General features: G+C 42.6%; 1 protein-coding gene across 1 annotated transcript in view; it reads left to right on the forward strand.

Annotated features, from left to right (window-relative positions):
- The window catches only part of Pik3cg (phosphatidylinositol-4,5-bisphosphate 3-kinase catalytic subunit gamma), a 28,680-nt gene extending 16,208 nt beyond the window's left edge, over window positions 1-12,472 (forward strand). The window contains exon 10 of the mRNA XM_055622904.1: window positions 12,194-12,472. Coding sequence (XP_055478879.1) covers window positions 12,194-12,472 — 279 coding nt within the window. The remainder of the gene's footprint in view (window positions 1-12,193) is intronic.
- The last annotated feature ends 1,830 nt before the right edge of the window (window positions 12,473-14,302 follow it).

Below are 14,302 nucleotides of genomic sequence, written 5' to 3' on the forward strand. Positions count from 1 at the left end.
ATATATATATATATATATATATATATATATATATATATATATATATAGTAGCCTGCTATGGTTCCCACACTAACCCATCCCCTGCCCCACCCACATGTTAAAGCTGTAACACTGAAGGAGGAAATTACCCACATGCAGAACTCCCAAAGCTTGACAAAGAAGGACGGCCAAGCTTCATCATTCGACTCTGGACTTGGGCAAGATTATTCTGTCCCAGGAACCACATGCGATGGTCTCTCAGCAACATCTCAGAGTCTGGTGTAATAAAGTCATCATGTTTGTTTAGGCAAACTCAGAAATGCACACATTTGCATTTTGTACTAAAAGTCCCCTTTGCTAGTTTTTGACCTCATGGTGTTAATCAACACATGTATGAACAACCTGTTAGGCAGGGTAGAGAAAAGCGGGCTCGCATTTTGTTAAGAGTGAGGTGAGCCTTCTCCACATACAATACAAACATGGGAGGCCGTGGGACTGGGGATCACAATGGGGAACTCTCACCTGTCCAAGGAAGCTGACCTGGCCTGGGGTCATACTCATCAGTTCCTTCTAGAGTCTGGGAAACACTGGGAACAAGCTGTGATCAGGCAGAGACACAAAACTGAAGCTCGCCTTTTGAATCTATGGCATCTGGGCTGCTTTCAGGGCGGCCTCCCACAGGCAGGGCTTAAGTGTATTTTAGTGATGACAATTTCCATCTCTCTTTGACTTAGAAGACATTATTTTAAAACGAAGTAAACAGTGCACATGCCTCAGTGTGGGTCAGAGGACAACTTCCGGGAGTCAGTGCTCCCCTTCCATCTTCATGTGGGTTTTGTCATTGAACTCGGTTAGCCTCGCTGCCAGGGACAGCACCTTCGCCTGCTCATCCTTCTCTCCAGCACTCCTTTCATCTTTAGGGGCTGCAAGTCAGACAAAAACAGGTCTTTGGCTTCACTGCAGAAAAATGTTTTGAGGACAAGAAAGGATGAAACAGAGTTGAAATCTATTAACGATATTTTAATGTGTATTTTTTAAGCGTGGACGTTAAGAAAAAGAAAGGTATGTAGTGTAGTGACAATTCTAGAATTTGGGTTTCTTTGAGAACAGAGAGATAATATAAAAAACACGCTTTTATTTTAATCCCAGGCATAGGGACGTGGGGCTGCCTTGCACTGTCTGCAGCAGCTGACTATGATTTGCCTCGTGCTCTAGCAGAAGCTTGGTTCTGCTAGCTGCAGATAATTTCTGCGATTGTGTGACAGTTGAAATTCTAGGAGCTTTTTAGAGGGTATGTGAATGCTAGAGCCCTGCAGGAGGTCACAGTTGTTGGTCATTTGGGGAGCTTGGGTGCAGTTTGCTAGTAGCCTTGGTCAAAGAGGAAACAAAAGGAAAGAAATTAGATTGAGGGAATTTCCCAATTCCTCTTCTCTTCTGTCCTTGTTTCTCTCATATCTAGTGTTAGGGGGCATAACGGGTAGGAAAAAGAGGAATCCACAAAGTAGCAAAGACCAGCTACGCTGTGGAGACAGTAAGATATGTCCTTGAGCATAAGCATGATGCTCTCTAAGAGCTGGCCTTTACTGTCTTCATAAATGTATACAGGATCTGCAATTCTTGAAGCTGTTGTGTTCCTGAGTTGTGTGTGGCAATGGATAAAGTGAAAGTCTAGATTATGGAATGCAGGAAGGTATGGCATCTTCACTGTAAAGACAGTCAACAGTATTGTTTACGATTCCCAGAAAATGTTAGGATAGCAATGGGGCTAAATTCAACATCATATGCTGGTTCATATCCAACCTGGTTCATTGCTTAAAAAATAAATAAAATAAAAGTCCCTACATAAGAAAGGAATACTGCCTGTAAGCCAGTAACCTTCAGAGCAAATGTTAATTGTGTTGCAGTTCTTGCTGCCATCTAGAAAGAGGCTTCACACTCTGGGATGAGAAGTTCTTTTTTGTTTCCAGGTCCCTGTAATTTTCTTTCTTTCTATCCTGCCTTAATAGCACTATATTTTAAATTTCAGTGAATAGCTATAAACATGCATAACACAAAAATTTATTTAAATCAAAGCCAAATGAATTTTGGATTCCTATTTATTTAATAAGAATTGTGTCATTAGAAAGCTTTTTTTTTTCTAAGCAGTAATATTTTTTATTAAAACAAAAAATCTTTTGGCTAATTTGTTTTGCTTTTTGAGATGACGTCTTACTACGTGGGCCAGGCTGTCCCCACCACCACAGAGGTGTGCCTGCCTCTGTTTCCCAGCGCTGGACTAAAGTCATGTGTCACCATGCCAACCCAAAAGCAATTTTCTTTTAAGCAGCAGACATGTAAACCTCATTATCCCACCTTCCAGAGACAATATTGCCAGCATTTCAAGGTTTTCCCATCGTTCATATTTATCTTTTCAAAAGTTGCAGGCAAGTCAGAATTTGCTTTAGAATTTAATGTAAGAAATAGACCTGGGTGGTCGGGACAGAAGAATAATGGGTTTGAGGTTAGCCTGAACTATCTGGACTGTATACCAAGATCCTGTGCGTGTATGTACACTTGTGTGTGTTGGGATGGGGGGGGTGTGCTTCCTTACTGCAAACTTCAAGCTGAGGATGGCTTCCGCCCTTCCATGCTAAGCATGTTAATCACTTTGATTAGCATCGGAGTGGTCTGCAAGGCCCATATTGTGTACATTTGTCCCTGTAGCCCCCATGTTCCATACTTTGCAGTTTCCACCCAGGTCTCCCGTTACCCCATGCTGCCCCACTGCTCAGGCCTGCCGTTGAGAAGACCTGCCCTGCCCTCTTGGTCTCAGCATATCATACCACAGGGTAGACCGCTGGCTCAGTCCTTCCTGTTGGTGTTTGGAGGCTCTGCCCACCCGGTCTCCTGTATTGCATCTATCACATTTGCAGTTATTTGTCCTGTTTGCCTTTCCCTCTACAGATGTCAGCAGGGCTGTGTGGGTCCTGTGTCTGTCCTGTGGGCCTATGATACAGGAAGCACTTGAAAGATGTTTGCTGAGTGAAAGGGCAGTTCCTTCCAAGGGCAGAGTTGATTACTCTGAATCACCTCCAGGGAGCCCTATTCCCTCCATGCACTGTACTCTGTGCATGCATGAGCTGTTAACTCAGGCACACACTGACAACCACCATCAAATCAAACTATCTAGAAAGCTTTACTCAGCAGCTAGCATACCCATGCAAGGAACCACAACCAAACCTTATGAGACAATCTAGTGTTTTATCAGTAATTTAGATAGGGGGAGATCATGTGTTACCTACAACGTTTCTGTGGAGAATTTTTTACTGAAGTGTGTGTGTGCAGTGTGCACATGCTCGCGTTCAAAGCAAAGCAGCCATCTTTACACAGAGAGCAGGATATGGGACACATTCCTATAAGATATGTTCAATACAAGTTCATGTCATGGAATGTGAGCGACTTGATCTCCCAAGACCAGCTCTTTGTAAAGGAAGATGGTCTTTGCATGCTGCGAGCATTGAGCAAATGTGTCAGCTATCACTGATCAGCTAGAAAGCCACATGGCACTCATTTGTGCAGAGAAGCCAGTTTGAGGGGTGTCCCTAAAGGCGCTTGCCCCTAGATGTCACTGTTAAGAAGCATTTCCTTGGAAGCCCAGAACTGGTTACCTTGACCTACACTGATTAAAGTTTTCTTGCCAGTGTTACCAGTCTTCCCTGTTTCCCATAGCCATCACCATCTTGTCCCCATATCAGGGTGCACCAGGCCTTCGCCCTGCAGGTCCAAGCACATGTCCAAGGACAGAGCCCTGATGCAAAAAGTTGCTAAGAACCCAAAGGCTCTCAACTGAAGTCCATGTCTGCTAGAGTCAGGCTAAACCCCTGGCTCCTAGGTTGTTCTAACTGCTTCTGCCTCAGCATTCCCACCAGAAGCATCTGCCTCAGAATCCCTCTAGGAGTGCAGTTCTGACTTCTCCTTGCTTTGCTTCACTGAGACACAACTGTTCTCCCTAAGCCCAGCCACAGAATAAAAGAGACCCTACAGTCTGACAACCTTCTGTGGCATCATCACACTGTTATTCCTTATTATCCCTCCTGGGCTTCCTTTCCTGTGTATGGGAGGTCTCATGCCCGTGTGTGTCTATCACCTGCTGACTGTACTTCCCAGCTCCTGCTCCATCCTGCTGTTGTCATCAAGCGGTGCTCACCATGTGTAAGACAGGGCGCTGGCACCAGGCCAGGTCACAGACTCCAGTGCTGTTCTTGAATAGGCTAGGGGCTGTGCCCAGTTTAATCCCCTTCAGATATCAACATTCTCCAATTCCTTGTCGTCTCTAAGTGGTGAACCTTGCCCAGGACCTCACTTGGCTCCTGTACAGAAAGCTTACAGCCATCTCACAGAGGGAGGGGGCAGATTATCTGCACTGGGCTGGGCACTGGGCTGGGCACAGGGGATCCAAAGCAGAGGCACAGCAGGCTCAGACGTCCGGCTAGCACACTCCATGCTAAAAAACAAAACAAAACAAAACAAAAAAAACCTCTGTGTGAAGAATTCACTGAGAGTGGCCTGCAGAGGGAACAATTAATCCTGCCTGGAAGACAGAAGAGGGCAATTCCTAGAAGGAAGCCTCTAGGGATGAATTCAGTTTCATATTAGCAGATAGATTCAGGGAGGAGAAGGGACATCCAAGCAGAAAAAGCATCATGAGCAAGCACATAAAGTGAGTGGAAAAGTACACTCAGTAAGAATTTAAGAACAAAAAGTACAGCTGCCCAGTCTGGGTGCTACGTAGGTCCCTGTGGGGTGTGTCTTAGAATCTGAGTTGGGAGAGGAAATGTGCTTCCACTGAAACAGGTCTTCAGGCTGGGTAGGGAGGGAAAGAGCGGAGCAGAGAAGTCATTTGGAACACAATTAGTTAAGCACGAATTACCCTAATTAATGCCTAATATAGGTCAAGTAGGAGATGCCAAGTGTACCTATTACATTAGATGTACAGGGCTGGCAAAGGGGTTCCCCTTGGGATTTTCACTCTGGCCAATTAACAAGGTCAGGCCCAGCCTCCTCCACCTCAGCATGAAGACCGAGCACTTCCCATCTCTCCATGTCACCCATAAGTGGATGCACACAAAAGAGGGGAAAATTTTGAATAAGTTGATGAGGTATTTCCCTCAGATGGAGACTCTCATGGAGTTTTCAGATTCTTAAGACTTTATCTGTTAAATTTAATCTGGAAAACATACAAATCTAAGACTGGAGGTATGGCTTTGGGACACTAGTAAATTCATTTATGGGTTAGTCTGCAAGCATGGAAAGGTCTGCAACACCCAAGCTATTAGAGCCCTGGTACTTTTAAAGACTGCTCAATATGTCAACAAAGTCATCCTCTTGGTGTCTGCTTCTTTTAAAGGATTGCTGTGTCTACTGTAGCTATACTATGAGGTATATTTTCCGTCTCTCAAGTGTGCTCTCCACAATGATCCTCTTGGGAAATTTCCATTGGTCTCAGTTTCTATAAAAGCACTGCTTCTCATAAATGAGGTTTGGTTTGGTTTTTAACTTCTCAAAGTTGAATGGAGAAATGGATTAGATAGTTCCTTTGGCTAGAAATGTAGCTGAAGATCACTCTCTGTAAATATATAGATCTACAGGGTTCTTTCTTTCTTCCTTCCTTCCTTTCTTTCTTTCTTTCTTTCTTTCTTTCTTTCTTTCACCTATTGGGAATATCTTCCTTTCTTTCTTATCTACCTTTAAGTTACATTATTTTTACTTTTATATATTCAAATAGATTGCCTCAAATCTTGTTGGTACAAGGCTGGAGGATACACACACACACACACACAAGACAGAGAGACCATTTTAATACAGAATAAAATAAAACAATTTACCCCTAATCTGTACCCCTAATGCATTATTATCTAAATATTTGAGAGATGATGCTATATCCCTTTCCCAGGAAAACTCTCAAAACTACTTTGAGACTAATTCTATTTCAATAAATGACTAGCCAACAGTCAGACACTCTCTCTGTTCAGACTTTCACAGAATGCTTCTTCCTGCCTTGTTAGATATGAATCAACAACCTTTTCTAGTTTGTCAAGATAAATGCTAAGACTGTTGGCTGGCCAACGCATTGACTTTTATTTTAAGATATATATAATGTCTCCTGCTAACTAGATGATTGTTTTCTCCACCGTGTCCCTTTGGCAGGTAGAGGCAACATTTTTGTTGTTGTTGTTCAGTGATGAATATTTGACAGTTTTTCTCTCCCAGCCCCTCAACTTCAGAATCTCTTCCTAGAGTTTCTACTTTGTACTTCTGAGGTCATGCCTTTACTTCAGTGACTGTACAGTTCATCTCTAGGGGAGAATGAATGGAAGGTTTGGGTTGTAAGCTGAGACCCGGAACACTCTAGAACTGTATAAAATAAGTTGGGTTAGTGACTGGAGTGGTTAGTAAATCAGCAGCCAGCAACTTGGGTGGTTAATAAATCAAAACAAGGTTTGGGTCCTGAAATGGTAACCAATTCCTTTGTTTCCAAGATGTGTGGAGGTGGTAGCCTATAAAAACGTTTCTTTCTTTCGGGGCTTAGATCCTACAATTAAGGTATTTAGACAACAATGAAATTAAGAACAGATGTACCGTGCAGGCTCAACCTATTTATTAGCAGCTGAGAAGAGGGCTGCAGCTAATGCCCTCATTGGGAATGGAATGTTTTCCACATTAAGTAGTAGGACTTGAAACTAAGTCCCCCGAATCAGACTCTCTTTCTTCCTCACTCAATAGCACATAGCCTATCACAGGCAGTTGAGAAAAACAATGTTTGAGCCCAGGAAGAAAAAAAAACCTCACTTTCAAAAGCCAGTAACTTCTGTGTTCTGGGTTTTCCCCTGAGGTCCCAGCCACATCCTTGTAGCCACTCAAACCACAGTCCTCTGGGCTGAAGAAGTGTGACCAGGACATGCTCACAAGCCTTGTCACCGAGTAAAAAGGACAGAAACAAAATTTTGGGGGCTTGTGGGGGTGGAGCAGTACCCAACCATGATCCCCAAAGGAAAAGAAACACTTGTAGGTACCCCGTGTGTGACATCCTATGTACCCTTCCTCAGGGAGCCAGTGTGAAGACAGCCCCTTCATACATGCTATAAAAAAACTTAACCACCCAGTCCCATACCTGCTAACTGAACTAAGGAGTCTTCCTGGAAAATGGTCTGCATAAGAAACTGATGCCCTTCAGTGTTGAGAAGTGTGTTCAATGATGCAGCTCTCCACAGTATTTCGTAAGTCAGCCAGTTACATAGCACTTAAATCTCACCACAGCTGTTATGAAATGGGTATTGCTGTTACTAGTGTATTTGTCCTGCAGGTGAAAACACTGAGGTCCAGAGAAGTCAAGTGACCTCTCTGAGTGTCAATGAGGCAGTGAGTCCATAAGAAAAGTGAAATTTGATTTCACACAGCTTGGCGTGAGCCTGCTGTTAGCCACTATTCCACTCTACCTTCAACAGAGGACAGTAACATCTACATTCAAGTTCTACAACTATGCAGCCAGTTGGAAATTGGCTAAGATGTCTTCCAAGTATGGAACATGCAGTTAAATTTGGGGAAGACATTGCTTTCTCATAGAAGAGCCTGCTTGTGAAAGTCAGAGTTAATCAAACAAGCTAAAACCAACAAAAACCGGTGATACAGGCCAGGGAGGCAGCTCAAGAGGACAGTGCTCACCAGGGCATACATAAGGTTCTGAGTTCTCTCCTTACCATCCACCAGAAGATGACAGCTCATCGGGGTGGGGTGGCCTTCCAGGGAGGTGGGACCGCTGCTCCTTTCCCTTTGCAAATCTCTTTGGGCTCAGAGATTGTTGAATCTACTTACCGTCACCTGAAAGCATTTGCTGAGCATCTAGGAATTGGTGTGACAATCTGTGTGGGCTTAATTTCCCCCTTTGAAAATTTTCCATTAGAAAAGACTGATCCATAGTGGGCTCACATAGCAGGAGGTTTGCCTGAAGCCCCGAATGCGTAGAAGGGTAGAAAATAATTAAAAATTAAAATGTACTCTGGTTCCCCATCAAAAGACATCCCCCTATGTCTGTGTGAAAATCACAAGAGTTGGCAAATTAATGAGTCTGTGGCCCGAGGTGAAGTCTGCACTTAGCTTCTGTAATTACTAAGAAACGTGGGATGCCTCAGTGGGCTGGATGAGCAAAGAAAATGATTTCCGGACATCAAGGGCATCATTTAGAATGCAAGAGCACTAATGTACTGGGTGTGCCACCAGAGGACAGTTAAAATCTGGGCTGCAGCTGGAACAGCCCAGACAGGCTTAGGGGTCTGCTTTAGCACCTTCCTCCATGGTGAGCAGAAAATTCTGAGTCCTGGTCAGGAAGGAAGGGACTGACATGTCTGGCAATATAAACGGCCTCACTTGCACCAGGGTGCATTGCTTGCATAATTTTACTTAGATGGGGTAGTAAGTCCACCCTCCGCTGGCCAGTGGGAACAGGCCTGACCTCTCTTATCACTGTGGCTAGAGCGCCACATGCAAATGATACAGCGCTATGGCTTGAGACTGAAAAGTTCTCCACCTGCCAAGTGTCTGAGCACTTAGTCCCAGGCTGACGGCGCCATGTGGGGGAGTTGCAGAACCTTGGGACACAGGGTACAGCTGGGGGACATGTCACAGGCTCTTTGAACGTTATGCCTGTTTCTGATCCCAACCCGAGTGCTCAGATTCCTGTCTACTGCAGTGTGACCAGGCAGTCACCTCAAGCGCCTGCTGTGCTGTCTTAGCTTCACCCTCTGAAGCCACAAGCCAGAACAAATCCTTTCTCCCTCAGGTAGCAGCCATTGTGTCTCAGAAATAAGGACAGGGCAACTAGCAGGCACACACAAAGTCATCTTGGGTTAACTGACAAGATGGGAAGAGACTACACATGTTCTCTTGTTCCTGCCTCATAACACACTTTTCCATGCTTATTGGTTCTCCCGAGGCACCATCCTTGTGGCCTCAGAACATGTGACTGAGGCAGTTTTTTTCAGCCTTTCTACCCCCTCCTTTCACAGGACACCATGGCTGCTGCCTTCTGTGCAATGTTCTCAAGAACTTTCTCTTACAGGTAAATTAATAGGAAAAGTGCCCGACATGTTAGAAGTTCAATTCCTAGCATGGATGTATCGGGGGAAAGCATATAGACTCTTTCAACAGTTGAGTTTTTTGAAGCATGCTTGAGCCAGAGGTTTTTTCACCATGTTAGGTGTACAGTTGTGAGTTTTGACAAATGTAACGTGTGCCACCACAGCTGAGTCCTGTCACACAGCAGCTATGTTATGAAGTGGTCTGCTGGTAAAGTCACACCTGTGCCCTCCTGTCATCCATGGCGGGTGAACAGGTTCTATCTGTAAGAAACTAAGAGAACAAGATGTATCTATGGAGGATGTGACTATTTCTGTCCTAGTTATGTTTCATTCGCTGGCTGAGTAACAACATTCACATTCTTCAGGGATTATCCTCTGCCCTCTGGCCTGATAGTATTTTCACATATCCTAGCTTGCACTTCGGGATAGGAGAGTCATGTGCCACTTTGCATAAATACTTTCTTTGTTATTCCCTCTTAATAATCGCTGAATGTGTTTATTTTTCTATAATTTCTCCACTTTTTTCTACCTTCCTAATCCTTATTAGTTCAATATCTGCCTTTTTAAAAATATAAATCTTTGATTAATCCGGAATTTCTTTTGGCATGTCTCAGAGAGTGAAATTTTAACTTTTTTTCCCCCAAATAATGAATCAGTTCTCTAGACCCCATTTATCAAAGAATAGATCTTTTCATCGCTGGTTTCGGGACTTGCCTTAATTACATCTTGTATTTGTTATTCACTTCATTGTGTCTCTACACTTTTTGTTCTATTCCACAACATTTCTTGCCTTTGTTTTTAAACAATAGATGTTATTTCACCCATCTTTTATGTTATGGCTTCATATCAAGTTTTGTGTGGGTTGTTTGTTTGCTTGTTTGTTTTGTTTTGATTTCCTCTTAGAATTGGAACCAGGGAAGGCTGTGAACCACCATGTGAGTGCTAGGACTGGAACTCAGGTCCTCTGCAAGAGCAGCTAGTGCTCTTAACCACTGAGCCATCTCCAGCACCGTAAAATATTTTAATATTTGTAGTAGCAAGCACAGGTTCTCACTACTGTAATCTCTCAGAATGTCTTCTCAGACCATGCTGGATGAACTAAAACCCGTACCTGAATTTAATTAGTGAGAAACTTTACTGAAGTGTCACTGCTTATAGATTAACCCACCAATAATAAGTATCCTGAGAGGAGCTTCTTTTCTGAGAAATATGCTATGCTATCTCATGTATTCAAGTTTTCCTTTAGGCAACTCAGTAAAATTCTACAGTTTCTTTAAGCGGGTTTTTCTATTTTGTGATGTGTTTGTTCTAGGTATAGCATACCTCTTATCAACATTCACAGTGGCTGTTGCTTTTTTTTTTTTTTTCATGATACTTGCCAAGTAGCTGCTATTATTTACATTATTTTTAAATTTCTTACAGCTGGACAGAAGGTTCATTTGGAAGGTACTTTCTACACAAGCATGGGGACTCAAGCTAGGGCTCCCAGCAGCCACATAAAAGATGATCGTGGTGGCACAAACCTATAACTTCCCAGTGCGGAGAAGGCAGAGATGGGTGAATTCTGAGGGTCTGCTTGCCAGCTAGTTTAGATGAATTGCTGAGCCCCAGGACTAGTGAGAAGCTCTGTCTCAAACAACAAGGCTAAGATTGAGGAAGCCACCCAGTGTCTTGGCACTGACCTCTGGCCTCCATACAAATAGACACGCAACAGAAACACATAAAACAATTTACCAAAAACTGGTTATAATAATATTTGAGTTTTCTTTTCCTCAGAGTTCCAGGGAAAAGAATACATCATTTATAAATACTGATAATTTTATCTCCACTTTTTCTGATTTTATACTTTCTTTTTCTATTTTTTTTAATTTTCTGGCATTTTAAAATTTAGAATTGTTTTTATGATATTCAGTGCCTCACACTGATACTTTTTAATGTATTAATTTTCATATTTTAGAAAAATCAGAAGTGGTTATTAATATAGTTGTGGTCAGAAAAATCTTACAATTTGGGCATAAATCCAATTTAGTATTGTATAGGAGGGTTTTATTATTGTTTTATTTTTTTAGTATCTTATATGAACTATTTATATCTGTGATCATTGCCATTAGTTTTCTGTCTATGCTCTCTTCCAGTTCATGAGGTTTAGGTTGAGTTCTGATTTTATATGAAACTAAGTTTCCTTTGCTTCCAAACAACTTAATGCCGCAGATGAGCCTGCTCCTTAACAGGTAGGCATCACTTTTCTCCTGCTGCAAAGGCATTTATGAAGCAGCAGCCTTTGATTCTTTTTGCCTTCCCTCCTTCTTTTCTTTCCTCCTTCCTTCCTTTCTTTTTCCTTTCCTTCATATCTCTTGGTTTCTTGAGGAAGGATCTCAACTCTAGGCCAGGCTTATTTGGAACTTCCTCTGTAGTCTAAGCTTGCCTTGATTTCACAGTGATCCTCCTGCCTCCACCTTTAGAATGCTGGGATGACAGACAAAAGTCACCATGCTTGCCTAGTCATCAGTTTTTAAAACACTGTTTTGCTCAGTATTGGGAATTTGTGTTAAAATTCCTAAGTTCGTTCAACAATTCAGAAAATCAGATGGTGAAAGGCAAATTCATCTGTTACCTAAAAATACAACAAATTTTAAATAAATAAATAAATATGAGGGCTAAATCCAACACATTTCCTGCATTTCTTTGGATTTCATTTGCTGCTAGCAAATATTGCTTTCACTAACATAAAGTTTATTGGTTTCAAGATGGTGTTCAAAAGTGTCTCGGCCCTCTTTCCATAGGACAGATCTTTCTACCTCCAATTTCCCTGGAAAGAACTTGAATCTGAAAGGGAGACTCACAAACAGCACGAGACTTGTCTGAGTCGGCTGGTTTTCCTTGCGCTCACTGGCCGGGATGCACTGATGTGTTTACAAGATTACAAAAATAGTTTATGCTCTCACCCCACTTTTTTACCTGCAGCAGAGACCAGCCTTGTTCACAAGGATTTCTTTGCATGCGCAGTGCCGTGTAAATTCCAGCACAGCCTAATGTTCCTCCATCACCCCGGAGCACCAGCGCGGACCACTGATAACAGCGTTCTCTTCTCCTTTCTCCAGGATGTCTGTGTCAAGGCTTATCTAGCTCTGCGCCACCACACAAACCTGCTGATCATCCTGTTCTCCATGATGCTGATGACAGGAATGCCCCAGCTGACTAGCAAAGAAGACATTGAGTATATCCGGGATGCCCTCACAGTGGGGAAGAACGAGGAGGATGCTAAGAAGTATTTCCTTGATCAGATTGAAGTCTGCAGAGACAAAGGATGGACCGTGCAGTTTAACTGGTTCCTACATCTTGTTCTTGGCATCAAACAGGGAGAGAAACACTCCGCTTAATATTTGGTGCTAGGGCCAAAAGCAATTTTGTGTTCTAAAGCTTTTAAATCAGCATGTCAGTCATCAGTCTTAGAATTAAAATGCAATAGGACTCTCCGAACGCTGCACTTCAGAAAGACAGCTCTTTTCCCCAGCTGAACTCTTCACTGGAGAAAAAAAAAAAAACTTGGCATTACTGATGGTTCGGTTAATATTCAGCATGAGGCCTCTTTGCTGCTTCCCCCTGCCTCGCCCCAAGCTCCATGATGCTGGAGAATAAGTGACTTAGAATATTCTTGCTTACTATGCCTGGTGATCTTGTATTGAGTATCTCTGAAGGTTCCTTAGTAGAATAACTGCTGATACCTGTTGTCAGATGTGTTCTTCAGGCATTTTGGCTCTCATTGTGTTCTTTAAGCTCTTGGCAGAAAAGGGTGCAAGTATTGCATGCCCTGATGCATTCTTTAAAGGATGTTTCTGAGCGTCCCCTCTGTGCCCACAGATGTTGGTGCAGGTTAGCTGTTGGAGCACCTTCAGCTAGTCTCACACAGTGTGCAGCGGAGACACAGATGCTGAACACAAACCTGGAGCCTGAGCCTCGACCCTCCCCTGCTGCTGCGGCTCCAGGGTTATGGGTATGAAAAATGGAAGTAAGACCTTTTGCCAAGGGTGAAAAACCTAGCACTACCAGCGTCATCTTCTCCAGCACACACAGGAGGTCACTAACCAGACCCTCTGATGCCCGCAGATGCCATCTTTCCCCTTTGCCCTGCCTCCCTTCTTCCTGCCCCATCACCTCCCACAGTTCTTCCTGGACTTCTAGAATCCTCGTAGACAGCTCAAAAATGAATTGAAAAAGAACATCTACTCTAGGCTCAGGAGAATTATAGGTACTTATTTGTGGAGCTGCTCCATAGATTTTTTTAAGTATATTATTAAAATATGGATTCCAAAAATATTAGTTTCTAAATACTTTAATTTTACATTTTTAATCTGAACAGTTTTTTTCTTTATTTTAATAGAGAAAGACACCTGCTATCAAATGTATTCTAAGCTTATATACTCATTTTTTTTAATTTAAAGGACTTTTAAATTTTGAAGCATTCTAGAGTTCCTGAAGATGGTTCAATTGAACCATCTTTCTTTAAAGTATTCTCTCATTTCTTAAATAGTATGCTGTTTGTTATCAATGTTGGTCTACCTTCTCGAGAAATCGGTAAATTATTTAATAAAATGCCTACCATTAATTCCATAGAAAGAACTATGTCAATAATACCCATATTTAAATATAATCAGAGGTAACTTTTTCTGATTCTTAAATTTTCAAAACAGACATTTTAATTAGATGGAGCTCAGCCTACATTTTATGTGTGCAGAAGCCAGGTAGCACCTCATTCTTGCTGCAGATAAGAATCATCAGGGACACTTTCAAAGTGACCTTGCCTTTTTAAATTACCTCACTTTCAGATTATAGTTTCATCAGTGGGCACAATTTTCTAAGGACTCTAATGGAATTCTAATATACATGCAGCGGATGGAGCCTTACATGGCCTTGAAGGCATAAGTAACCCTGCCTCCTTGCTCACTGGGCCCTCCCTGGCTCAGAGCTATCTACAAAAACCCTCCTCATCCCTAACAACCAGCTGTTTTAAAGTCAGGCTGTCTCCTGTTACAGAGGGCCATGCCCTGTGCTGAAACTGTGTTTTTCTCTATGACTGGGAGTTAGATATTTCATGGGTCTTCCGGGCCGTGTTTCCCACTAATCTAAGCAAAGAAAAGTGGTGCATTCTAACTCTAAACAGGAAGTATTCCTTTGCTTCCAAAGAACCACGCACAGACTTTGTGTTTCAT

This window comes from Psammomys obesus, unplaced genomic scaffold (assembly GCF_907164565.1).
Source record: "Psammomys obesus unplaced genomic scaffold, mPsaObe1.curated_primary_1811, whole genome shotgun sequence".
In the NCBI taxonomy this organism is placed as follows: domain Eukaryota; kingdom Metazoa; phylum Chordata; class Mammalia; order Rodentia; family Muridae; genus Psammomys; species Psammomys obesus.